Source organism: Agelaius tricolor, unplaced genomic scaffold, assembly GCF_023055355.1.
Source record: "Agelaius tricolor isolate 1412-34295 unplaced genomic scaffold, bAgeTri1.0.p SCAF_14, whole genome shotgun sequence".
In the NCBI taxonomy this organism is placed as follows: domain Eukaryota; kingdom Metazoa; phylum Chordata; class Aves; order Passeriformes; family Icteridae; genus Agelaius; species Agelaius tricolor.
The window spans coordinates 3,496,271-3,523,930 of NW_027269274.1; the positions used below are offsets into that span (position 1 = coordinate 3,496,271).

General features: G+C 42.1%; 1 protein-coding gene across 2 annotated transcripts; it reads right to left on the reverse strand.

The window, feature by feature from the left end:
• PPP4R2 (protein phosphatase 4 regulatory subunit 2) lies at positions 1-27,578 on the reverse strand. 2 transcript variants are annotated; one of them, XM_071439332.1, is made up of 9 exons: positions 27,387-27,577; positions 26,606-26,687; positions 10,124-10,294; positions 5,565-5,658; positions 4,709-4,746; positions 4,313-4,387; positions 3,802-3,945; positions 3,278-3,546; positions 1-2,322 (listed from the first exon to the last, which is right to left on the reverse strand). In XM_071439332.1, the coding sequence occupies exons 1-9, from the start codon at positions 27,418-27,420 to the stop codon at positions 2,009-2,011; spliced, it is 1,221 nt and encodes a 406-aa protein (XP_071295433.1). In that variant the 5' UTR covers positions 27,421-27,577; the 3' UTR covers positions 1-2,008. The 2 variants fall into 2 exon arrangements, with proteins under 2 accessions (XP_071295433.1, XP_071295434.1); XM_071439333.1 differs by lacking the exons at positions 4,709-4,746; positions 5,565-5,658 and having other exon boundaries at positions 27,387-27,578.
• Between the last annotated feature and the right edge of the window lie 82 nt (positions 27,579-27,660).

Below are 27,660 nucleotides of genomic sequence, written 5' to 3' on the forward strand. Positions count from 1 at the left end.
TGCTTAAAGAACAAGTTTATTGACAATATCGTCACAAATAAACAATCTAAAGAAAATTTCAGAAATCTCTAAACTTAGAAATTTAAAAATTTTCTCATTGGCAAAATATTAAAAAAAAAAAAGAAGTGTAAGATGTCACTATATTCTTAAACTTTCCTAATTTCAATATATTGGTTCAGTCCTTTGATAACACACATCCAACCCTTCAGCACAATGAAAATGAGTCAAAGTACAATTTTCCTTCTGCAAGGGGATCTCGATCAAGAAGATTTTTTTTTTTTTGCAAGCGTCTCCCTGAATCCTGTCTGCTCACAACTTGATAGGTAACATCAGCAAGAAATTACTTTATAAATAGTCCAACTGAGCCAAATTAATTCTGGTATTAACCAAAAGCTAAATTTCCCCCAAACAATACAAAGCAGACCATGTAGTACAAGAAACTATCAGCATGCATTTTAGAGGTCATTTTTGTACTTCAGGTACATGAACTTAAAACCAAAGAGGGACAAGTGTGATAAAAATGTACTCAGATATTTCATAACATTAATATTTATTGCTTTATATGAATACTGTATTGAAAGCCCAAGCATTCAGTTTACACACAGAAATTATACAATTATATACCGTTTCACAATGGCAGTGAGCACTCATTACAATCTACAAAAAATCTACTTTACAGAAATTTAAAAATTCTAAATATCAAAAAGGTACAGTTGAAGAAACAGGTATAAATTTGGCAGCCAGTAATTGTGACTGGGAGGTTGCAGCTTGCATGTCTTTAAATATGGGAACTGGAAAATATTGAGTTTAAAGCAGTAGTTTGTGCTTTGAGCTGGTTTGAAAAAAATGTAACACTGGCTGTCAAAGTAGCATGTTCAAAAATATTTCGTTCACTTCCAAAATGTTATACAAATCGTGGTGATTCCTCTGCACCCCTAACCCTTGCAGCTCAGGAACATGACCAGGGTCACATCTCCATCCTTCCCATCCCGTGGTGTGATCGGCCCGATGCCACCTGCAAACCTTGGAGGAACTCTGAGACTTCTCTACAATATTCACAAGCTCCAAGAAGCACTCAAAAAGGCAAATACCTGCTCATTTCTTCCAAGGTATTTTATTTTCAAACATTTCTTCTACAAAAGTTTAAGCTAATGTTTTGATTACAACGTTCTCAACATAAAGCACATTTTCTCATAAATAAATGAACTCCTTTCACTCAGGCACCTCAGAAGTATACAAAAATGTTGTCATTGGAACAGTTCTCTTGGAATGTGTTTACTCTGGTGTTTTCAACAATGTTAGCATTTTCAGGGTTTCATATGGGCCAGATTTCGTGTGTTTTGTTTTTCTAGAGGCAAAGCAAAGTGCCTTGAGAGGTGAACTCAGTCTTTTCCTATAGAAAAAGTATTTGCTGTATTTATCTTTTATAGAAACAGAAAAATATACCCTTTCCCCCTTAGAACACGAGGGTACACGGAGGTGTTCATGCTGTGTGGAGATGTGTGTGTGAAATGGAACACATTTGAAACACACAACAGAAGGTTCCTTGGTGTGTATTTAAATAAAAATCCGGAAACCAGCCTGAAACCCCGAATTTCACATGTCAAATGTTGAAACTGTAACCAAAATATGAAGTAACTGCTAGAGCTGTCAGAAAAAGACAAGACAAAAAGCTTTCTTGCTTACATACAACTAGGTGTGGTGATCTCCAAAAAAGTTGTCAAAATTATAATTACCTTCCAGTTTAAAAACTTTTATTCTAAATAAAAAAAACTATACACAAACCACTGATTTGACCAAACGAAAGTTCAGCGGTAAGCAGGACCTGAAGGAGCTGGTATTCACAGTTCTTATCATGTACAACTCTTTCAAGGTTCAATCCATGGAGAAGTTTATTTTACAACCTGCTTCTTTTTGTAAAACTAAAGGTCCACTTTATTACATAAAATTATTTATACAGTGTAAAACCGGAGCCTTATGGAAAATACTGCCTCTAAGTTTATTTAAATTAGTCTTGCTCCATAGGTTCATCTGCAGCTTCTGTGGCTTCATCACTGTTCTCCATCGGGGTCTCTGAGGAGTTTTCTGGAGTTTCACTGGCATAGGAGCCCAGCTCTTCTGTGTCACTGCAGTCAGCTCCACTGGTGGCAGATGCACTGGGGTCACTGTCAGCTGAGTGTAAACCCTTCTCTGCCCGTGGCTGCTCAGACTCCTCCATGGGATTGCTCTCCTCAGAGCTCTCTTCAGCCACACTCGAGGAGTCACTGTCTTTGTCTTGATCTTTTCTGTCTGCACCAACGCTCCTGGGAGACATGAAGGACTCTAGGAACAAAAAGCACAGTGTTACCAAGGGATTTTCCAACATACCCTGATCATGCTGCTTTCCACTCCAAGCTATGCTGAGCAGAACTTCTGCAGCACAGCCAAGGACAGGAAAAACAGACAAACCCCAATTTTATTAGAAGAGATAAAGAGTCAGAGCCACTTTTGTCAGGATATCCAAACTATCCCAACACACAATTAAAAAAAAAGTTATCTTACTTAAAAGGTAGCTTCACTAAATTAAGTTTCACTGGATAAAGACAAAGTTTAAGAAGTAACTTTTTCTGGCTTCCCCACACCCTCCACTTGCTTTCAGAAGCAGTTTCTTGGAAATTATGAAGCCATGGCTGTTTCAGGTGTAAAGCCATCATGATCTACAGGAACATTGTACAAATATATGAGCCACAAAAAATAATTTTGAAGAATATGTAAAAAAATAGATTAGTCTCTTAACTGCAATTATTTACTTTTTTTTCACTTATGTACAGAGCCTGCACTACAATGAGATAATTTTTACTGTTCTAATAGGATGTGAAGATATTGTTGCTCAGTCTCCTCTGAAAGGAGGAGTGAAAGAACATAGATTTGTATCTGTATTTAAATAAATTCCATCATTAATAAAGATAGTCAAACCGAGCTGCGACCCATGCCTGTTCTGGAGAAAGGACGAGAACACCTGATAATAGCCTCACACAGGGATTCTTGAATTCGTGGTGCACCCTGCTCTAATTCATGGCCTCAGAAGATTTTAAGTACCCCTGTATGTGTTTCAAATTGAGCGTAGGACCAAGGAAACAGAAATAACAGAACTGCTGGATTATGTAAAATTGAAGTACAAACAAGCAGCTCTTCTTTAAGCACAAGTGGAGACCTTCAGCAATCCCACAACACTGGTCTCCAGCAAAGAAAATCCCAACTCCTTGGAAGAAAAAGAAGACAGTGAAATCTGAAATACCTTCCTCCTCTTCCTCTGTACAGTGCTGTCTGGCACAGGAAGCATCTTTTTCTTTATCCTGAGATGTAGAGGATGCTTCTGTCTCTTCCCCCATGCCTGAAGAGACTTCACTGGAGGCAGTTTGGTTTGGTGCATCTCTGGCTTCCCCTTCCTTGTCAAATTTAAGTCTTTTTACCTCATGTCCTTCTGCTTCTGCAGGATCATCCTCAGAGTGCTTATTTTTCACCGGGCTGCTCTGAGCACCTTCTGATTCAGACGCTGGTGATTCACTACAAGCAACAAAACCAAATGTAGCTTTTATTGAAGACAAACGTTCTGTATCTTGTCACACTTTAAGAAAAAAGTAGCAACTCCTTTGAATTAAGTGGTAACAATAGAATTTGCTCCACTTACTACATAACAAAACCTCAAAGTCATCACTCCTGATTTAAGACTCTATTATGAATCCCTTAGAGGGTCAGTCTTTTAAAACTATTTTTACAACATAAATAAAAAGCCTGAGCTTCAAACACCTCGTGACAAACCTGTGTTTCTTCTCCTCTGTTTGCTGCAAGCTGGGCTCTTTATGCTCTGTGCTGTCTGGCAAACCGTTGGTTGTCATGGGAGCTGACAAGGAAACCTTCGTCCGACTCACGGGTCTGGGGGTCCCAGGGCCATTTACATTCGATCTTTAAAAATAAAAATGAAAAGTTAATCCAGCCTTTCAGCCAAGTCATTGGTTCCTACTTGGCAGAAAGTAGTTATATCCTTCCTTTAAAAGATCAACAGAATTAAACAAATAGATGAAGGGCCTTGCTGGTTTATATTGAATAAAATGTTCCTCGCCTGCAATGTGCAGATTTGATAAAAAAATTTAAATAACAAAAAAAATTTCTCAACAATGAGGTTAGAGAGATCAAAGTACAGACTACATGTGCTCATGTTTCCTCTACCCCCATTCCCCAGTATCCCATGTCACAGCTCATTTTTAAGGGTGCTTATTCCCAGAACTCCACTGCTTTGATGCAGTAGAATGAACCCTGGAGCCAAACTCACCTGTCAGTGTAGCCTGGTGAATTCCCGGGGAACATAACACCGTTCATCCGATTTAAACTACTGGAATTATTTTTCCTAACAAACAAAACAGCAACAAAATATTATGAATAAAGGAACTTGAATCACTTCAAGCTTGTTTGCACAGAATGTCCCAATCCCAATCTTACAAAGTCCCCACTGTCAGTCCCCAAGGGCTTTTTATTTATTCCCAAATTATTACATTTGCAGACATCATCCCTGCTGCTGACTGAACTGCTGATAGCAAAAGCTGAACTCTGCATGTCTGGCTTTTAGATACAACTACTGACAGCAACAGAGACACATCAGGCACACACATGCATCCTGCCTGTTACCAACACAAGCTTGAAGTTTCATGGAAAAGAGGATTATACTCACTCTGAAGATGGATATACACAGCTGACAACCATGACATTCTGCAATATACAAACAACACATCAGGAGTTCAGAAATAGAAGCTTCAGCTCTTGACAACATCCCAGAACTTTTAAGAGTTACAGGATTTTGGTCGTATCTGTTAAAATACCTCTGCTCCCTCGTACAAGGTCAGGCCATAATTACACTAAAATTCAGGATTTTATTCAGTTTGTTACTGTCCAGCACACTAACCCTCAGGCCTGAGTGTCTGTAATTTCTAACTGAGGGATCTCTGGAGAACAAAGTATTCAGAAATACTGAAGCATCCTATTGTGGAACCACATTCTCAAAGTCCCTTCCTGGCTTCTGAAGGATCCCACGTTCTGATACAAGCTACAAATGCCAGCTAAGACACCTGTGTGCTCTTCTGAAGGCACACTCTGCTACAGCACAGGATTTAAACACTGAAACCAAAGACACTGGAGGGAAGGGGCCTCCATTCTTCACCTCTGGATCTACTCTGAAAGCAAATATGGGGGGAAATTCCTGATCAAAAGATCCAGGGTTTTTCATTGATTATTTCTAACTAGGAATCCAAACAAAAACTGCCACTCTCCACAAACTACAGGTGGAGTAGTGCATAGTGACTGGGAAACACAGCAGTTGCAGCCCTGAGATTAATTTTTGTCTGCAGTTCTTTTAAAAGTGCTTTTTGCTGCTGAAAGCTATGAAACAAAGTCAGACATTTAAGAGCAGCCATCAGGTGCACTCTGGCTCTGAGCCCCAAGGAAAGCAGCAGACCTTTGGGAGCAATTGGGAAGTTATTAAGTGGTGGCTGTGACTGTGGAGCTGTGCTCTCTCTCAGAGAAATACATACCTTTTCCACACCTCTTAGAAATTTGTCTGTTCCTGTGTAATTCCTCCTAGGATCTGTCAGCAACTCACAGAGTCGCTGGATAGTGAAGGGGATGCTGCAATGAAATAGATTTGTAACAATTTAATTTAATTTTAGTAAGTACAACTGTTAGGAAGCAACAACATTATCATTTTCTCCCCCTTACTGAGAAGGTGGAACAAAACCAGGACTGAAATTTGTTACCATGAGCAATACTGGGTGGCACCTCAAGGCTTTATTTTCCACTATCTCATACAGAGCTGTTTCCTGTGCTCACCACCACAAAACCCAAGCAGAATCCTAAAAACATCATCCCACAACTCACAGGATTTGTTTAAACAATGAAAAGGAAATCAGATCATCAACAGTAAACTTTCTGACTGTACTATTCCAATACACAGAACAGAAATTGTAAGGGATTCAAAACAAATTTGAGTCATACACACTAGAGCTAAAAAAGTCTCAACTTGTAGTTTATTGCAGGTTTAACAAAACACAGTTACAGAAAAAAGCAGTAAATGTTGGAATTAGTAGAACCATTATACTTCAGTTGTTACAAATAATCTATTTTGCTACAACTGGACAATGTACTCATCTATCAAGGAACAGATCAGGAAAAATAAGTAATAATAATAATAATAATAATAAGTGATGTGTAAGCCCATAGGAACCACATAAAGACATTTTTGGTTTTGACAATTCTGCACTCAGTTTCATCCCTGGAGAAATGAGAAACTGACCTTTCAGATAAGCAACACTTTACAAACAATTCCCAGTTATCTGAGGTGTCACACACTTCCAATCCAAGTTCAGTGTCACATTTTAACAAATTCCAATCAAAAATATTTCAGTAAAATGATGAAGAACCATGTATTTTTATAGTTAACTATTGGAAGTCAAAGCCATAAGCATCTTAAAAGTTATCTAAGAAGAGTATTTGGTACAATACAATATTTATGAACCATGTCATGGTTGGGAATACAATTGACACCAAATCCAGAGCAGCATCAATCTGACATGTATTGTGTATGTGTGTGTGTGTACATCCCTATATTGCGAATTTTTGTCCAAACTGCACATTTATAACTTTCTGAGGAAGTCAGTACATGGCATTTCCAGCCTGTATCATAAGCTAGCACAGCATGGATCTCCAGCTTGCTCATTAGCTAAAAAGCCACATTAGAGATGCCCAGATCTCCACCAGCTCAGTGCAGAGGTCAGCACAGCTCCAATTCATCATCCCACATGACACTTCACTTTAACTAAAAGCCTGTAGTACTCAGAGAGTGACTAAGTATCAACAATTTAATTATGTTTTCCAGAACTGCCTGTACATTATGTTACTGAGGAAGTCCTAATCCTCAACAAACCAGAAAAACCACAGGAACAAGTGTTCCTTCTAATTCAGTTTATTACATGAGGACTCTTAAGCTTGGCAATAGTTCTGGCATTATTAATTTCCCTTCCCTTGCTCTTCATTGGCCAACCAGCAATGTTTGACATCCAAATTCTTCATAAAATCATCAAGCTTAGAAGAGACCTTAAAGATCAAGTCCATACTCACAATATTCAGATTCTGCACAGTGCCTTCTTTTAAGTCACAAAGAATTTACTCAATCTGTTCATCTTTCCATATAGATAAAATATTCAATTGATCTCACTATTTCTTGTGATGGCCATTTTGGTTTTGGGTTGAAAACTCGTAATTGAAGAGATTTTGCTATTTTTTTAATAGAATAGACAGTCCATTTAAAAATCCATTTATTCAATAGAAACAAAAACATACAGATTTTTAAATTATTCTCCACCAGCCAGATCTGTAAGACATCCTGGGGAATCAGTACCTGGCTAATTTGGGTTTAGCTGTACTTTTAACTGCTCCCCTGGAATGCTGTGACATGAAATGTTTTGGAACATCAATGCAGTGCTAATTCCCCAAGTACAACAGAAAATTCAAAAATGTACAGCCTGCAACTAACTCCAGAAGGAAAAGCTGTAAAGCTGTGGTATTGTTTTGTTTCAGATACAATAAGTTAAAAAGAAAAAGGAAAAGCCAACTCGTTTCCCTCCAAATTCTTCCCAGCAAAGTGAACTTCGTGCATTGAGCAGCAGATGGCAGCCGGTGTCACACAATCACCCCTCTGCACAGAACTCCTTCAACATCTACAAATGCTTTTGTTGACAAAAGCCAAAGTTAACTTCACCTCAGGAACTCTTTCTGGTGAAAAACTACTGTTTTAAAATAGTTCAACAAGGTGATTTTAAAACAGAGGCAATTTAAATTGGTGAAAATCTATAAAGAACACCAATGTAAAGTTTGTGAGCAGTACAAGAACTGACTGTAAATACTCAGAAATTTAATTAGCTCAGCACATGAGCTGCATGAATAGTCCTGATCTGCCCCCTTAAGGTAACCACTTAAAATTCTATACCAACACACTCAAAACTGCACTTCCAGCACTACAGTCCAGAGTGAATAACAAACCAAAAATTCATTTGGACAGGACTGAAGAGGGATCTGGGAACATGACTTAAAACAGCTATATTAAATTGTAGCAAAAAAAAAAAAAACCCCAAAAATGAAATTTGGATTATGATTATTTTATTCATGCTCTGAAAGCTTCTCTGTCATCAGAGATCCCCAATAACTGAGAACTTGGAACTTCCTTGTTTCACTAACAAAGGATTAAAAAATGGCAGAAGTTCCTACTCCACAGCAATTGTAAGAGAATTAAAAAGAGAATCTGGCTGGGCAGACCTGTGCAGACACCATGTCAAATGAAATACAGACAGGTGAAAAGAGCCAGTTTGTGCTTTCTTTAAAAGGCACTTCAGCTAGAAAGACCCCAAAACAGGGCTCATTCTTAATGTGTTAGAAGTTTTTACAAATTTGCTACTTTGATGAACTCTTTCCCACTCTCTCTTAAACAAACACTAATAAAAATGTCCCAATAATAAAGTCATATCAAATAGGTTCCTTGTCTGCCCTGGTACCCTGAAATGACACCCACAGCTCTAAAGCAGCCTGGATACACAAATCACACAACCCAAAAGCTGCTGCTGCTGCTTTTTGGACAGATCTCCACATGGTCCAGCTTTTACAATCACATCCTCCCTGTGGGGGTTACAGGATTTACTCTGCAATCCCAGATCCTGAAACATCCCCAGGCATTATTTCCTTGAGGGAAACCAATGGATGCATTTGCTTCCTCAAAGCCTGGGAGTTTCAGTGCAAAGTAGGAGGAAGCTGAGCACCCTGAAGTGTTACAGCAAAGGATGAAAATAGCACAGCACAGCCTAAGCTCCAGACTCTCATCCAGAGGTTTGTTCAGTGCACTTGGGAACAACAGCAGATAACAGCAGCCCATTCATTAGCTGTCCCTGGGAGAACATTACCCATTTTGTGGGCAATGAAGCATGAACAAAAAGCTGGGGGAGGCGGGAGAGAGGCAGACTTGAGCATAAAGGATAGGTTTGTTTTTAAATTCCTGCAGTGAAGCAGCCCGGTATAAATATTGGGGAGCTGAGAACGAGCTGAATTTCACATGCTTAGGAGTCTCCTACATGAGAGCAATTGTGGGGGGAACAGGAGATCTGAATTAAGACTCCTAAACTGCAAATAAATGAAGTAGCATGGAACAATGACAGTGTAAATGATAAATACAGCATCAAATACAATACTAAGGACGTGTCAGTGGTACCTCTGAACCTGAAATTTCAGAGTATCAGGAAGGCAAGATTTAGAACATGCCCATTTATCAAGAAGCTGAGAAAAATGCTGAAAGACTCTTAACAAGCACTGAGCACCACAAGCAGGATGACTCAGCTGATGGCAAGTATGTAATCCAGTTTAACAACAAAAATACTAGGTAAGCTAGTAAAAAGGACACACCAAATAAGACAAAAACATCAGGAGCTTTATTTGAAAGGAAACAAAAACTTCCAAAATTAGGAAACCAGCAATGGGCACAGATACATTTCAATCTAGGACACTGTCATCAACAGATCAAACACCCCATATCCTTCATCAGTATCACTTCAGCTAGAAATTTGAATCTAGCATAATTTAGTAATTCCAACCCAGGTACACCTTTGCCTCCTGGTCACACCCTGTTCCTCACAGCATGGTTTCTTCAAAAGCCAGTGAACTGCCACAAACAGTCAGGAACTGAACACCAGAAGACCTCTTTCCATTTGGTATTTCAAAATGCACTAAAAGAAGTCTGACTTAACTGTCTATTTCATCTCTTAAATGCACACAGTAATATGATACTTCTTTGAACTGCACTGTTTAAAAACTAAACACATACTGAAAAAACAGAGTGAATGTCAGCACAGCATGTCACACGTCACACTTTTCACTCAGTGACACAATAATCAAGTTCAGAAACTACTGTGATGTATTTCCAAGGTGTATATTTGCTTCTGCTCATCTATTCGAGGAAGCCAAGTGAACAGTCACAGAGACAGTACAAACTACTATGTTAAAAACAGGGGAAATATGTTTGCTATCCTGATTAGAGAAAATGAAGAATACATACCCATTAAATCCAGTAACAATTTTCAGGATTCTTTCTTTCATCTCTTCAAAGGGAATATATTCCACGTTTGGATTGGGGGGCCCTCTTGGTTCAGGAGCTGAGGTTCTGAAATCATCCATGACTTTCTCCAGTTTGAAAATAAAATAGCCTTTAAACTGAGACCACTGAACCCTGCATAAAACACAAGCATTGAGACACAGACAGGTTAGTCCTAAAGCCAAAGAGCACCAGTGTGAGTTGATGTTTGCATAACAAGCTTCACCCTGGCATGCCAGTCCTGAGATAAACGAGGCAGGGAATGCAGTGCTGTTCTCCTTCCCCAGTTGAAAGCACGGGAACTATTTCAACAATTACACTGCAACAATGGAGCACAAATCAACTGCCACCAACAGCAGGGGAAGCCATTTCCTTAGAGAACCAATATCCCCTGACAAGGCAAACCTAAACCTGAAATATCACGTGTGTATACAATGTAAGGGAGCCTACAGTTTTCACTGAGCTCATAAGAGGTGGAAGGGGAAACAAACAAACAAACAAACCCAACCAACAAAAAACCACAAAAACCCACACCAAAAAAACCCACCACACCAAACTATGAAGTTTTTCAAGTTTGGAATCCACAGAGCAACTAAACACAGCATTCATTATCTGCTCCCCTCACAAAACCTTACCAAAGGCCTTTTGTAACTCCACACACCTTAAAAACATTTCATGGTACCTCTTTTTGTCAAAAAGGCAAATATTCCTGTATCACAGCTGGCACTTGCTGACAAATAACTGAGCAAAACAACCTGGACTCCCAATAAACATTGCCACAGCAGTAAGCTATTAAGATGGTTCCACATGACCTCCTGCCTTACAGCTTCAAGTTCCATCACTGATAAAATTCTAGATTTTGACATTTCCAAGCAAACAGGTCCCTCTCACTGGCTACAACAGACAAGTGCTGAGGCAGCCCCAGGAGCCATTCAGGGCCTCCCTGGGATGTGCCTGCCTGAGCAGCACAGGGAGCCACGTGAGAGCAGCAACTGATTCTGTTCAGGATCGATTTGTTTCTATTCCTGATGCAGGAGCTTGCACAGCTTCAGCACCGAGAAAAAGAAGGACCAGGGAATAACAAACCAACAATAAAGAAAGGAAGAAAATTACCTTTGACATATAAACGTAACACACACACACTGTGCTAGGAGCAGGCTCACACCAAACAAGTGTAAAATGTGAGCCCCTGGGCAGCCCTTCAGCTCCTGCTCACAGCAATATCAACTATATAGAAAAGTACTTAGCCAAAGGCTCTATCTCTACAGCCCTGCCTGTTTGTGACCCCACAGAGCAGCTGCCCTCCTGTGGGCTGACCCAGCTCTCTGTGCTGTGAACCACGGGTGGTGATGTTTGCATCTCCAGCACCACAACCACCAAATCCCAGCCCATGGGCCAAGGAAGCTCTATCAGCCTGCTTGCACCAGAAAGGCAGGGCCACGTCATCTTTGCCTTTATTTTCTCCTTTGTCTCCAAGAAATAATTATGAGATGAAAAGGGAGGAAATACAGCTCAGGTTTATCTTCAGAGATCCAAACACAAAGCCCCTGTCTTTCACCAGGAATGATAAATTTTGCAAGAATAGGGGAATTCCAAAGAGGAAAGCAAACCTCTGTTTTCCTTCACAAGAGACCTTTAGGCACCTCACAGCAGGAGGGATCACAGGACTTAGTGAACAATAATAAAATTTAATAAATAAATAAACAGCAAGGTCCCAAAAGGGAATGGTGTGGATTAAAGAGCACTACTGAGTCTAGCTGGATTGTCTCCAGTCAGCATCCTACATCCAAAGCAGAATACTGTCATGTTCCAATGTACACTACTGGGCATTACTACTGCAAATGTTAAATTAAAAACTGTACAATTCTGCAGTGTTACCACCATGAAACCAAAGTGTTAGTAACAAATCACAGATTTAACACACAAACAAACCACAACCACAGTAAATAACCCCATGACAGTGTGGGATTACTCCCCACAGAGCATCCCAAGAGCTTTACTTGTCTCATGAAAGGGGATTCCACTATTATTCTAAACATTCTTTGACAACTCCATTTGGATATATTTCCACACTGTAAAACTTGATTTGTTCTTTGTTTTCATTGTTACTTATTTCTTGCTAAATAGTAATCCTTATCTGTCACAGACTATTAACCCATCAGTGTTTGAAATAAATCAACAACATGAAGTTTAAAATTGCAATCTCCTGCCTGAAAGCAGCACCCACCTTAACAATGCTGAAAGTACAGAAAACAAAGATTGTAACACTGTGCCCATATCGAGATGTTGAGAAAACTATCACTGGGATTTTAAACTACAAATTGTAATTAGCATTTCTCCCATTATAGAAAGGCTAAGAACTCACACCTGCAACACCCTGAACTAGTGACACAGACAGCATCTCTCAAGCTGCATTCAAAGCCCTTGCTAAAGGGCTGTTGGCCAGGTCACACAGAGGCAGCAGGGTTTGAGGATCACTCACAGGTGACCACAGTATCCCAGAGGGAGCAGCACAGCTCAAACCAACCCAACCATCTGCTGCTGGGAGCTGTGGCAGCCCAGCACAAGGGGCTCAGCACAGCCTTGCTGCCCATTCATGTTTCCCCAGCAGTTTTTCCCAGCACTGTTGGGCTCCCTGCTGCTCAGGCTGCAGTAGCAGCAGCAGGAGAGCTGAGCTGCTCAAAGGCCACTGTTCCACTCAGTGCAATCCCAGACAGAGCAGCCATTCAAACAATAAACACAGCTGTCTCCTGGGCATCTCCTGACAGCAGTGTTGTTAAATAATGAACTCATTTCTGACCAAAAGAACCAAAATGATTTCTGCAGGGACAGTAAGATTTCCTCAGTTCCCATTAATTTAGTGGAAGTGATCAAAAGCGAGTGTCCAAGAGCCAGGTCACCTTTCCTGTTTTACCAGTCTATGAAAATGACACAATTGGCATCAGCTGAACTTTACAAACTCACGTGTCTCATCCATAGAGAAACCAGTTCCTTCCTAACAATGGCTCCAGCTTGGCAGTACCAAATTAAGATAAGTCACATATCCTGCCAGCTATCAAAGCAATCTTTATCTACAACTCTAGAGTTTTGGTTTTTTTTTTCCCCATTCATGGAAAGACTGGTTGCTTAGAAATACAGACAACACAAGAGACAAACAAGTGCCAAGTATCTGTTTTCTAGGAAAAGAAAAATATTCCACATGTATCATAAGCTTCCTGAGAAAGATCCCTATTTTCTCTGCTTTGTTACACAATGTGAGAACCCAAAACCAAGAGAAAAGTTTGGTCAATACTTTCTATAGTTAGATCAAGAGCCAAATAGAAGCAAAAGAAATTTTTTCTACTCTCTGCTTTATGTTCAAGCTCTTTAAGTTTTATACACTGGAAAATAACTGATAAACAAGATAAATTCTGTAAGAAAAACAAATTGAAGAAATTCCATGGAAAAAATGCTGTTCATACTTTTTTCCAGAGCAGGCTTGTTTATAAATACTTGCTCTTCCCACTCAGCATTGCACATAATCAGCCTTTTCTTCCACCATGCTCTTCCTGTCCACTACACTAGCTTGGGAATTTGTATCAGCAACTTTGAGAGCTTTCAGAGGCACTCAAAGAAAAAAGTTACTGAGAATGCTGCATGATCTGAAACAACACCTTCAAAATAATACTTTAAAAAATTAGCTGATCCCAAAATGTTTTGGTTCAGTGTACTTTCCTTCTAGAGAATGATGGCTTTGTAGTTATACACAATTTCTGTACTTGAAGGCACCTTTCACTACAATATCTGGGTCACCCTGTGTAGATGTACCTGTACAAAGAGCTCTCCTGGGCTAATGAGCCTGGAGTTCCACACATGCACCAAATAATTTAGGAAAAAATGTCAGCTTATCATGGGAGTCCTCTGCTTCCCTCCCACCAGATCCTGCACCACCCTCCCCTTTATCAACCTAAATGATTTGCCCTGGCATGCAAAAAACCAAGAGGAAGAAGCTGATTTCAAGTAAAAAGCCCCTAACAAGAAAAGTAAGGCAAAGGCAAAGGCATGGCTGAAGAGGAACAATCAATCACAGCCCTGCAGAACTACAGCTTGTATCCATACAGACAGCACCCATTTCAAATTTTCCCAGGGCAGACACAGATGTTGGTAGTTTAAATCAAAAATTGAATTGTTTTTTTAAAAGCACCTTTAAAAGTCAAGCAACAAATGAGAGCATGGGACCTCACAGAGTTCAACAAATCCAGTCTTTCTAAACATTTTATACATGCTAATAATGTGCCTCAAGGTATGAGATGTTTAACACCCTTATATTGCACCCCAGTGCAGCCCCTGGCCTTGCAATTTCACTGAACATTAGAAACACAAGGGAAAAATGGATGAAAGATTTCAGTGTTTGAAGACACTCAGCTGTGTTTTCCAAGTGAATGAGGAAAGCAGACAGCACCTGACCAAACAGCCAATCCTATAAAGAACATCAGCAAGTTTTGAGGAGATTTACATATAATCAGAGAGACAAGGTGACAAAAGGCTAGGAAAGGGTGAGGGGAAGACATGAGACATGAAATGAGCCAGTAGGGATTAAATTAAATGACAGGCTAACCAAAAAAATTGCTAATAAAATTATTTTTTTTCAAAAAAAATCCCACACATAACTAACAAAACCCCAGAATGCAATCAAAATTAGTAGATGAAGACAAGAAACAAACTCTGAGAGGAAAGCCACCAAGGAGGGATGGGGAACTCCACAGTCAGAACATGAAACAGTAACACCCTGAGTCACTGAGAGTTGATGAAGCAGCAAAAATATCTCCACTGCACGGGGAAGAATAAGAAAATACAACAAGAAAAAGAAGAGAGATTAATTTAGACACAATCTAACATTGTCAGAGCAGGGTCATGGAAGAACACAACCCTCAATAGCTCTGTTCTCTAATAAAAGCAATCCATCTATTTCACACCTGTACTTGAATTACATGATTTGCTCTTGGAACTAATCCATTACTACAGATCAACAGAATTTGCCAAGCAACATCAACCAAGTTTAGAAATGCACCAATTCTACTTGATGAACAGCATCCTCAGCAGGGAACAGGCCACCTCAGACAGAAAGCAGGGCAAAATCTGATGCAATGCTTTGATTTCAAAGAATTAGGAGCAGAAAGTTGCTTGCAAGGAATGACTGTGTCTCTGCTAACATGATTTGCATAGGATTCATCCTTCCAAACATGCATATCCAAACAAAATTGCATTTTACATGGAAATAATCTAATCATATCGTTCCCAGAGTGTAAAAGACATCCCCCCATTCCCTTATCTCCTGCTTATGCAAAATGCTTGTCCTGGAGAAGCTGTGAAAGCAGCTTTCTCTCTTACCACAATGGTTCCTGGGGAGGAGGAGAGCCAGCTCAGTACCTGCACTGTTGTGTGCCAGAGAATTAACTGGCATTTCCTTCTGACCACTGGACAAGTTTTTATACTTGATTCTTTGGCCACTTGTTACAGTCACTCTGGGAGATAAGGTGTCAATGAGAAGAGCAAAAGGCCTGAAATATTTAACAAAGTTGTCTGGGCAAGACCTGACAAAGATAAAAATACCTACTATTTTTAAGGGAAAACAATCCCTGTTGAACAAATGACATGGTTCCCTCTCACATATTTAGCACTGCAAGGTTTTGCTGTAAAATTGCATCCCTACAGCAGAACACGACTTGGACACGAGGTGGAGGCTGGGCTGCCAAGTCTCCAGGAGTGCAGAAGGCAACTCCACTGATTTACTCATCTCCCTTTAAAAACTGACATAAACCATCAGACATAGCCCTGGGGGATGCATATGGCTCATCCACTTTAGAGAAACTCTGCAGATTTTAAGGTTCAAACTCCAGTAAGACTTATTGAAGCAAAGCAGGACAAAACCTACAATTGACTGAAGAGCTGGAGGAAGAATTCAGAATGCCTGAAACAAGGCTAACTCCAGAAATGAAAGTACTGCAATTGTTCCATAAATCTTTCTGGAATTGCCTTACAGATTAGAGGTTTAATTAAGAAAAACATTATATTGAAGAGATGTTAAGCTTCCAGAGACCCAGCTATGTACTTAAAACATGAAGAGTCCCAGGAGTCCTGGTGGGATGTCTGTCTTCAGATTTCACAGTGTTTAAGTTCATTACAAAATTACTTGATTGAAATTTTAAGAGGATGCCATCTGTTTTGGGGAGATGCTGAATACCACACAGAACATAAAATGAAACCAAAGTGGATCTACTATTGATTCTGTTCATTGAACAGGCCATAAAAGAAATATCAGAACTCAGTAAAAAGAAATAGTTCCCTCTCCACACTTCTCCCACTATTGGCTCTCTGACAAGTAGAAACTTAAAAACAAACAAACAAACAAACACCACAAAACAACAATACCCCCACCAAATTAGTATATTTAGGATGCAAACATTTTATGTCCAGCTAAACTGATTTTAAGGCAATGTCCTCAGAACACACAAGGACAGAAGCAGAGGACAATCTCTGAGGGAGTCACATAACATGGAACAAGAGATGTCAGTCACTGCTATTACCTTTGCCCCCCCAGTTTTTGCTGACTTACATGACACTCCCAAAGAGACCTGAGAGTAGGATACAGGTGTTTGGAAGTGAAGTAACTTGCCAACTTTAGTAACTGTTTCTTTTCTTTTGTGCCTTGTTCTAGAGCTCATAGGAGATGAATACATACCCTAAGACAGTAATTTCCCCAGGCTGTCAAAGGCAAAATTAAAGTTTCATCCAAAACAAGTTAATTCCTTTGCTATTCCGGTCAATCAATGGGATCTCTAGAACTATTTGCAAAGTGAAAAGGCAGAGAAAATGAAGTGCACTCAGCAATCACACACCCAATTCAAACCCCTGGCAAGGCAGCAAACTCTGCAGCACACACACTCTCCCACAGCCTGGATCCCGGGGCTGCCAGCAGGGAGCACAGAGCCCATGGCAGCACCGGGAGCCCCAGCGCGGCTCCCTTCCCCCGGGCTGTGCACAGAGCAAAGAGCAGCGCCGGGGAGGCAGCGCCAGAAGCCTGCCCGGGGCAGCCCGGCCTGTCCTGTCCTGTCTGTCCCCCTGTCTGTCCTATCCTGTCCCCCTGTCCGTCCTGTCCTGTCTGTCCCCCTGTCCGTCCTGTCCTGTCCTGTCTGTCCCCCTGTCCTGTCCTGTCCTGTCCCCAGCCCTCGGAGCAGCACCCAGGGATCCTCTCCACAGCCCAGGGAGCTGCAGCTGCTCAGGGAACGCAGGGACTGCATGGATTCCACGCTCAGCTCCTCCCTCGGGTGTCTCTGTTCTACTCTCTCCACCTTTTTGTGGTTTTGTATCAATCCTGACCTTATCCAGCACACCCAAATTTGAGATCTATTCAGTGGCTGGAAACAAGGATACCTGGACATACAGAAAGGGTGCACAAGTTAAAAATTTTAAGAACTGCCTGTAAAACACAATTCCCAGCATTTTCAGACCAGCAAATGAAAAAACCCAAACCTGTTGCCATTTCACATGTTAGCTTTCATACAGGAATTACTATTTCATTATTTAAGATATAAACAGATTGCTTTTTAAATGGGTGTGCTTTCAGTTTTTTTCAGAAAATACCACTGAACATTTCTGGGATAAAAAGCTGCAGCACTGAACTCCCAGTGACAGGGAGATAAAAACCCTGAGCCATGCTGAGGTTCCCACAAGGATCCCATTCCAGAGCAGAGCAGGAGGGTGCTGGCCCACCAGACACTCAACCCTGTCCTCTGTCTGCACCAAAAGGGGCAAGCCTGCTCTGCTGCTCCCACACGTTCCTGTGATCCCACACACAGGGAGGTGAGGCAGATCCCTGATCTAACCACAAAATTAATGCTGCAGATAAGGCTGAGTGAGGTGTGTGATGGGACTAGTAGGGAGCTAAGCCATTTCTTTAAGCAGCAGCACTCATTTATAAGGTAAAAACATACTTCACCGAATTCCACTCTTGTGGCAAATATTCTTTGTATTTTAAACCTATTTTTCCATTTGTTGTGCTTTAACAGTATTTTGATGCAATTCATTTTAGTGTAATGGTTTTGCACACTGCTGCTATTTTCACCATTCACACAGTGCAGACTAACAGGGGAAATTCCAAACAATGTCAACAGATTCACACTGTAAAACCCCCTGTACAGCAATGGAGACTGGCTTCTGGCAGCAGACAAACACCTCAACCCAACACCAAATCAAAGCCTTAAACAAGTGCTAGACCCTCTGTGAGTGTTTCATTTCAAGTTGAGGTGCTGCAGGTAGGGGCATTTCCTGGAGCACTGTGTGTGCTGCAGAGAGCTCCTGCTGGGAAAGCACTGGCAAAGGCTCGTCCTGGGGGAGCGTCCTGTTCCCTTTCACCTGATAACTCATGTAAAATTAAACACTCACATTTTATCTTCAGCAGGCTTTTACCTCATGTTACCTTTCACTTTAATTAAAAATATATTGAAGAGTTCAAAGGAGGAAAAACTGGTATTTCCCACAAGCACAGGAGGTGTTTTTCCATTTTCACTGGCTGATTGTTGTCAGCCTAAATGCAGTCTTTGCTCTCCTTGGGAGCAGAGTGAGCTCATTCCAGAACCAGGGAAACTGTCAGACATCAGAACTACAACTAATTCAGTAGTGAGAGTGTTCACCTCTGCTGCTTGCAAATGACTACTGCTCTTGCCAGGAACAACAAAGATTAAGACTTAGTTATGGAAACAAGCAGCTGAAGAAGACATTAAAGCACTATCTATAATCATCAAGGGACTAATTCTAATCTCTGCTGATAAATATTCAGCTGACTCTAACAGAATATAGCTGTCCCACAGAACAGAAACAAAATTTCAGGCCAAAATTTTCTAAGAAGTACATTTGTGAATACAGTTATCTAAAACCAAACTCAAGTACCTTTCATTTTCTTTTCTTTTAAAGTCAAAAACTGACCACAGAACAAAAAAGTACAAGATTACAACATTCTTCATTCAAAAATGAACTTCCTTGTAGCAGAATAGAAAGCAATACAGGACACCAATGCTGCTTCAGGTATCACCAATTTGCCCAAATAACCAAATCCACACAAGAACTGCTGCAGCTCCTCTGGTCAGTGTGGCTGTCCCTGTTAGAGGAGCTGCAGGCCACACTGCCATAATATGATCAGATGTTTATTGTATCAAGCAATAAAACTGGGAGAGCAGATCAGGAAAATGCACCCTGTGCAGCTCCTCCTGATCTCTGCTGCACTGAGTCCCTGTGCTTGCACCTCATGCAGTGTCCCAGGAACCCACAGGCCTCACTCAGGTCTCACAGCAGTTCTGCTGGGATCAAGGAAATTGCACTTGTTGCTGATTCCTTCCAAAACCAGAAACAAAAGGCACCCAAGTGGCTTCTCCACAAGGCAGCTCAGCTGACACATGCTAAGCTTGGGATGACAAGGTGTGCCCTACCTCACTGACCTAATCCACAGGCATTAGGTGTTTGTGCATCATCACACTCCCCTGCCACTTCCAAGCCAAGCATCACCAGGTACTGGCATCATGGAAATTTTGTCATTGTCTTCAAGTAGCTTTATTTCTAAAGCTGAGACCTGCCAGACATGTATCAGCTTTGTGGAAAGGCAGCATCAGTCTGGTTTATCTATAAATTGATAATCCATCTTCCCCAACTGCTTTGTACCCCTCCTTCTGTGTGCACTACTGCCTTGTTTCTTCCCCCCAGGTGCCATCAGGCAAAAACCTTCCAAAAGCTTCAGACAGGAAGAGGGATCAGGGCTCACCAATTACAAAGTCAAAATGGAGAAACATCCCTGCCACTGAGAAGTGATATATAGTGTGAACAATATCCAAATGCCTGGGAAAGTCCTTCAGATGAAATACTAACAAGCACAGCCCCTACAGAACAGAGATTTGAGGCCCACTGGAAAATATCAGAGGCCACACTGAGGCAGCTACTACAGCAACGTCACTGAAAGGTGAAGGTACAGACCAAGAGACACCCTGAGGGTGACAACAAATCCTATCAAGCAAGGCAGAGAAGTGAGCTTGAGGAGAAGGATGAGCACAGAATCCAAGTAAAAGTGATCATCAGAAACACATGCAACTGCATGAACTACCAGAGAATGCATGGTGGGGAGGTTTTCTGTGCAAAGTGACATGGACTGGCTGCCAAAAAGATTATCAGGAAATGTGCTTACAAGAACTGTGTATAGCAACAGGGAAGGAAGCCACCCTAACACTGCAAATCTGAAAGTGCAAACAGCTCCATTTGTGATTAAAACAGTCCAATCACTCCAAAAACCTCAGTGCTGCAATCAGTTTGCTTTTTGCCTTTCCTTCCACGTGTGTTCCATAGAGAGACTAATGTTTATTAGGCTCAGTTCATCACACACCTTTTATAATGGCAGTTGAAGTCTGACCTTTACACTGTAAACTCCACTCCCAATAGATATGAAGTGGCAGCACTTAAAATAAAACACTACAACAGTGTGTGTTTCCCAAAGCAGCAAGTGATTTCATTGATATCACCACTGACTGCTCTCAAGTACTGCAGCTACACAATTCACACATACAGAAATTGCTGTTTATAATAGAGGTAAAAGAGTAAGGAAGCTGAATCAGTGCTGACAAAGGTCCATCAGCAGGCTTTTTGACCAAAGATTCCTCTCCTTTCGAGACACCAGTGGAATGGGATTAGTAGGGGGTACTTCCAGATGCTGAATGGAATGGAGTTAGTGAGGAATAATAGTGGACAACAATGCAAGGAAGTTTACTTACATCTCTTGCTTTACTGAGAGCATGGAAATGGAACAGGCTTACACTATCAAAGGCACACAGAAACTGCTTTCAGAAAAATATGATCATGCTTATTACAACAGAAACCTGAGAATTGTTTTATTTCATGTCTTAAAAAATCATAAGGAATTACATTCCCCAAATAGGCATTAAGATTTCCAGAAAGTTAAGTTGTCTCCAAATCAGAAAAAAATGCTAGAACACACATATTGAGCAAGACAAATGCTTGCTGAATAAAAGCAGAGAACATAGTTAAAGGAAAAAAATAGATTTAAATTTAAGCATGTGAAATAAGCCAGAGAACATATGGCTAAAAAAACCTATACATTTGTAACAAGAGAAAGGATATTATACAAGCCTTCACAGTACATAGGTAAAACACTTAAGCTGAGATGCAAACTTCTTCTTGTAGGAATTCATGGCTACTGTATCTTCATTTAGCTCTCCCACAGCAAACAAACTATTTCACTGCTCTAATAAACTAACAGGAAAGTTAAACTGATTGAAAAAGCTTAAAAGTGTAATAAGAAAAAAGTTCACTGCTACATAAAGTACACAAAACAGCATCAAAAGGTCAAAAATATTTTTGCCATTATCTTTGGTGGAGCTGCAGTTATGTAACTTACATTTACAGTTATGTAATTTACCAAAGGCAAATCATCCCTGATCCACCTGACGGCTGCCGAGGAGGGAGGACCAGAGAACGCTGCAGTTCAACCTGAGCAGAGAGAGCTGCAGCCCCGCTGCAGGGCCCGCGGTGCCAAAGTCCAGCCACACCCAGTTCCACAGGCTCACAGCAGGGCACCCACCCCACCCCGTGCCGGCCCGGAGAGCCGAGCTCTGCCAGCCCCAGTGGGGAACACGGGCCCTGCTGCTGGGACCCAGCTGCTGAGAGCAGCAGGGAAGGGCTCCCTGCCACTGGGATCCAGCTGCTGAGAGCCACCAGGGAAGGGCTCCCTGCCACTGGGATCCAGCTGCTGGGATCCAGCTGCTGAGAGCCACCAAGGAAGGGCTCCCTGCCACTGGGATCCAGCTGCTGAGAACCACCAGGGAAGGGCTCCCTGCTGCTGGGATCCAGCTGCTGAGAGCCACCAGGGAAGGGCTCCCTGCCACTGGGATCCAGCTGCTGAGAACCACCAGGGAAGGGCTCCCTGCCACCAGGGAGATGGAAGCAGGTTCCTTCCTGAGAGCACTGGGCCCAGGATGCTCCAAGGGAAACACTCTTCCCAGTGCACGTGGTTAAGCAGTAAAACGGAGCCAAACTGAGGGTATGGAATTGCCATCACTGGAGAGTTTTAGAAATGCTGCACAAAGCCTAATCAATTTTATTTAACTTTGGAATTAGCTCTCCTTGAGCACAGGATCTGCCTGGATCATATGCACAAGTCACTTCCAACTAGTCTATGGTGACAGTACTGATGTCCAGATTTGCCTATCACATGAATGAAACCTGACTCAAGAAACTCTGCAAAACCCACTTATGCTGGCCCTCCAGGAAACAAGCAAAGAAACAATTTCTGTTTTCAGGCCCAGATGAGGTTCAAACAAACATTTCAGAGCTTCCAAAAGAATTTCACTACAGGAAGAAATAAGACCAGCATGTATTTTAATGGCTGTTGAAGCTGCACTGAGGGGAAGAACCAGTGTAACTGCATCACGTCCTGGGCAGTGCTCTCTACTTAGGCCTAGAAGGATTTTACAATTAATCACTCCTGCCTACAAACTGCACTGCTCCAGATTTTGGTACTTCACTACTTTCTGGATTCCTTTACTGGCAGTAAGTTTTTGCATTATACTTTCCACTACAGTAAGCCATTAAAACTGCACTTTATAGGTTCCCTGCCCCAGGGCAAGAGTGGGGAAATGCATAAAAAACCAACATAAAAATTTTGATTGCTTTAGTTTTCAAAGTTTTATTTTCCACTTTAGAAAAATCTAGTTTTCCTTTCCAGTCCAATACATTAGATTTTCTTGGTGAAGCCCCTAAATAAATGGTTTTAAAACATTTTTGCTATTGAAGGGGCAGAGTGACTCTAAACCCAAAAGAATTTCCTAAGAGGTAAGAGAAAATATTTTAAATATAGGACACAAGATCACAATTCATCAGTGATCTTCATAACTATCTTTAAGGATTCTTCAGAAACAAGAAAAAAATGTCACTGTTGCATTTTACTTCTAGTACTGCAATGCTCTGATTTCTATCCCATCCTTTAAAGCTCTTTCTACTTCAGAAAAAATAGATAAGTGGATTTCTTACAAAAAAAAAAAACCATAAAACTCATCCTGTTTCGAGAGGTCTTTCAGGTACAGCTAAGTACTAGGAGGAACAAATTTCCTCTCTCTTCACTTTCCTCAGTGTTGCAAGTCACACTGATCTGTTACAAACTGGAGACAAGGAGGTTATAACAAACTTCCCTGACTGTACTTGGTCTCACAAAGGAAATTCCACATTAGTATCTCAGTAAAAAGTCAAGTTAATTGAGGAGTATGTTCCTCCTCTGAAAAGAAGAAAAAAATTCCTAAGATTCAAGACAACTTTAAAAAGGTTGAACAACAAACTTTATATTATATTTCACCTAAGGCTAAGTCTTACCATGGCAACTGTTAAGAAACAAAAATATTTCATAGTAGCCAAGCAATCAGACTTTTGCTTCTGTCACCTCTAATAAAGGAAGTTTAGACTGGCTTCTGTAAATGTAGGCCATAATCTCACCAGCAATTACATGAATGGTTAACTTTGCACAAGAGGAAAACTTCAACTTCAAAAAGATGAAGTGAATGCCCATCATTGGATGATCAGGACTTTACTGCACAGCACTGATAACACACCTAAGCTTACAGTGATAACAGAACCAAAATTAGCAATGTTTTTGTTCCACACCTGCCTTGTAAGTGAAAAAGCCCTCTAATTACAACACAGCACCAAGAGCCTTATCACAGGTGCAGTGGTGGCTCCACCACCTCTCACCCCTTGCTCCTCCCCTTCACCAGCAGCAGCTCCCAGGACGGAGCACGTGGGTCAATGAACTGAGCCCTGTCCTGAAGAGTCAGGGCTGGAGAAGTTCCTGCCCCAGGCTCCAGGGAGCTGCAGAGCAGCTCAACAGCCCCAGTGCAGCAGTGACCCACGGGCTGCACCAGGCAAGGCTGCTGCCATGGCAATCCCAGGGAGGGCTGAGCCTCACTCAACCTGCACCTACCTGTTCCCAGCTCCCTCAGATGAATAAGCACTTTGGAACAAGTGGGGGCAGGGAGGCACCCAGAGACCTGACCTGAGCCTGTGCCTTCCATCTGCTGGGTGAGCTGCCTGTGATCAAGCTTGAGGAGAACCTAAAACATCACTTTAATTTACTTCATTACTACCTTTTCAAAGTAATTTTACTGAGTCACCAAGATCTGCTGCAACCCTGTCTGGAAACATGTGGAGGATGAGAGCATTTCCCCCAGGATACAGACTGCAGTTTATCCTCTAAAAATCAGGATTCATGATGAAGTTAAAGAACTGACAGAACCCCCATGAAGACCATGGAACTCTGCTAGAACTAACAACTGAACACAAAAATATTTCACATTTCACTTGTCCTGATTTGCCTCAGTACTTTTTGTTTGTTACATTAGGAACAGGCTGTGACTGAGTAAGATCCATTGTTGTTCAATAATCAAGTCTGCAAACCACGGGTGTAATTACTCCTGACTAAACCATCCTCACTGCTTGTTTTTTTTAAGCTATCCTCTGAACTTTGTAAAAATCCTAAGAAATGTCATGGCAAATTAGTATTTTATCTTCTCACTCCAAAGTATCTGCTGGTTTAGATTCATTCTATTATACAAAGTTATTTTTATAGAAGTGAAAATAAGGACTATCTAGTGCATTTTAAATTTGCATGTATTTGGAAGGTCTGCCTGTTCCAAAGACTTGTACTTGTCAAGCTGTACCAGCTTAAAAGTACATTAAGTTCTTATAAGGCATGTTAGCAATCTTCATATGAGTGACTCCCAGGAGATTTTAATTTTTTTACTCATTTTTTCTCTGATATTTTCATACATAACACATCAGTGAACAAACAAACATGTCTGATGAACAAATACAGACTTTGCTAGATATTCTGAAGCAAATTTAGTATTATAAAACAATATTTCCATGCCTACCTCCAGATTCTATTAGGCACTTCTGATGTTCACATCCAAAACCTTTTAAAAAACTATTTAATGCATCTGAAAGGTTTAAGAAGGCTGAAAAGAGCTACAGACTTAAAAAAAAAAAAAAGAAAACAAGAAAACCAAAAGAAAACCCTAGAAACAGAAGGCAGGATCAGTATATCAGAAGACTCAAATCTGAACCCCAGTTCAGGTTTAAGTTTGTACAAATAAAAGAAAAATAATAAAAATAAACCTAGATTTTCTAAATAAAAATAAAATCAGAGAGGAAATAATTTTCCCAAGAATTCGCCCCTATAGAATCACTTTTTAAAAATTAGTTTGGAATATGTGTGATAGTGGCAGAAACAATAAAAACACCCTGAAGAAATATCTCAGAATGGGAAAAAAATTTTAAACATATTTCAGTATGGGCTTACTGTGGTGTGGTTTTTCTGTACAATAAGCACTACACCAAAACAAGAAGCATTACAGCTGTGTATGTCTGCTGAGCATGAGCCTTCTATTCAAAGAGCAAAGTACATTTCAGAACTTGTTTTTCTTTCTAAACCATTAATCCAAGCAGCACTAGCAAGCTACCAAAAAAAAAAAAAAAAAAAAAGAAAAAAGAAAAAAGAAAACCACCAAAAGCTACAAAACCTCTTACAAGTTCGCGGGACTCTAGAAACTCAAACAAAGCCCCTGCGGTCACTGGCTGATCACAAAACACTCGCAAAAGCAAATCTCCCCTGCTGGAGCCGTAGTCTGGCACTAGGCCTCAAAAACAAGGAGACAGCCTGGGCGCCAGAAAGTGAGCCACGCTACGGCAGCGCAGCCGGGAAAGCCTTTCCCCTTCCTGCCAAATAGTGAGCCCAGGAAGTCACCAGAGCGATCCCTGCAAGGAGCGCGGCTCCCTCCGCTCCCGAGCGGGAGAGCGGCACGGGAGGGGCGGCACGAGGGAAACTGCGCCGAGCCCAACAACCACGGCAGCTCCGAGCGCACCCCGGCTGCAAAAGCACCTCCGGAGCGTCCCCCGGCAGCAGCAGCAGCAGCGCCCAGGCACAATCACAGGATGGTTACAGAGCTCAGAAAGAAACAATGTGAGCGACTGATATCTTTATGTAAATAACACGATTAGATACTGCGAACACAGTTATACAACAGTGTAATAGCAGGCGTTGCGACAGCAGCTGAACTTGCCACTTACAAAACCTGAATCTCTGTTAAAAATCCAGGGAAAGCAACAGGTTTTTTATTGTGCTGAGCAGGATCAGTAAGACCTGACAGACACCCCAGAGCAAAGCCTATACGAGAAGCCTCGTTAGATCAAACTACCAGCAGACTAAATTAATTCACACAAAATTAAAAGGGAACTAAGGAAAGCTTATCCAGCTCACTGAAGCAACCTACAGGCAAAGAAAGAATCCTGGTAAAATCTCATTGACGTCAAATGCAAGAATTGTTTTAAGTCACAACTGAGGATCACCAAAACAGTCACACTTACATCGTCTCTCCAGTCTTAGCAACATGACAAAGAAATTGATCCAGTATTGGACACACTTCCTTCTTTCCTCTCTTCTCAAAATCTGTTGGCATGAGAACGACACAAAAAGAATGGTAAAAGAAGACGGGACAGAACAAAAATTCACAATAAATAGCGATTTGCTTGAACTATCAGTACAGCTCCCACATAAACACTGTTGTGTTCTCACAATGCTCCGGCTGTTCCCATGAACTCCACCAGCTTCCCAGCCCTGGGAAACACTTATTATTTTTCCTGCGGAGAAACCGCACGCACCAGAGTGGCAAAAGTTGATTTGCAACTTCTTCTGAGCAGCTACAGCACAGAAAGAGACCGATTTCCTCAAGCTGAGCCCAGAACAGAGAAGGCTGGGGAGGGAGAAGGGGACAGGTCCGGGCTGGGCCAGGATGCGGGGGAAGGGGCCGGGATGCGGGGGAAGGGGGAGGAATGAGGGAGAAGGGGCGGCCAGAGCGGGGAGTCCAGGGCGGCAGCCGGGGAGCCCCGAGAGTCACCGATCCCCCTCACGCAGCCCCGAGGGTCGTTGGGTAGGGAGATCGGGGACTCTGCCCTCCGCTTCCCCCCAACGACCCCCGGGCTCTCCCCGCTCTGCGGGACCCCCCCAGCGAGCAGCCCCCTCCCCACAGAGCGGGGCCCCGTCGCCCTCAGCGAGGGGCGCTCCCCCCACAGCGTCTGAGGGACCTCAGTCTTCCCCTCCGCGCGGCGACACCGCTCCCCCAGCCCCCGCCGCCAGCCTCGCCGTCACCTTTCAGCGCCTCCTGCAGCCTCTCGACGTCCATGATCCGCCCGGGCGATTCCCCCGCGGCTCCGCGCGGCTCCCCCGCCCCAGTCCCGCGCAGACCGGGCCGCGCTCACTGCAAGACCCCGCGCTCAGCGACGCTCCAACATGGCGCCCGCGCCGTGCCCGTGCGCGGCCCCGCGGCCCCGCCCGCCGGGGGAGGAGCCACGGGGCGGAGCCAATGGGCGGTCCCGCGGCGGGGGCGGGGTTAACGGGGATCCCGCGGCAGGGGGCGGGGCCA

What these genes read in the sequence shown, in the direction of transcription:
- PPP4R2 (XM_071439332.1), bottom strand. Translation starts at nt 27,420, where the DNA reads ATGGACGTCGAGAGGCTGCAGGAGGCGCTGAAAG. An exon ending in TGTGTATATCCATCTTCAGA is followed by an intron (nt 4,388 to 4,708) that starts GTGAGTATAATC and finishes TTTGTTTGTTAG; the next exon opens with GAAAAATAATTCCAGTAGTT. An exon ending in TACAGAGGAAGAGGAGGAAG is followed by an intron (nt 2,323 to 3,277) that starts GTATTTCAGATT and finishes TTTTGTTCCTAG; the next exon opens with AGTCCTTCATGTCTCCCAGG.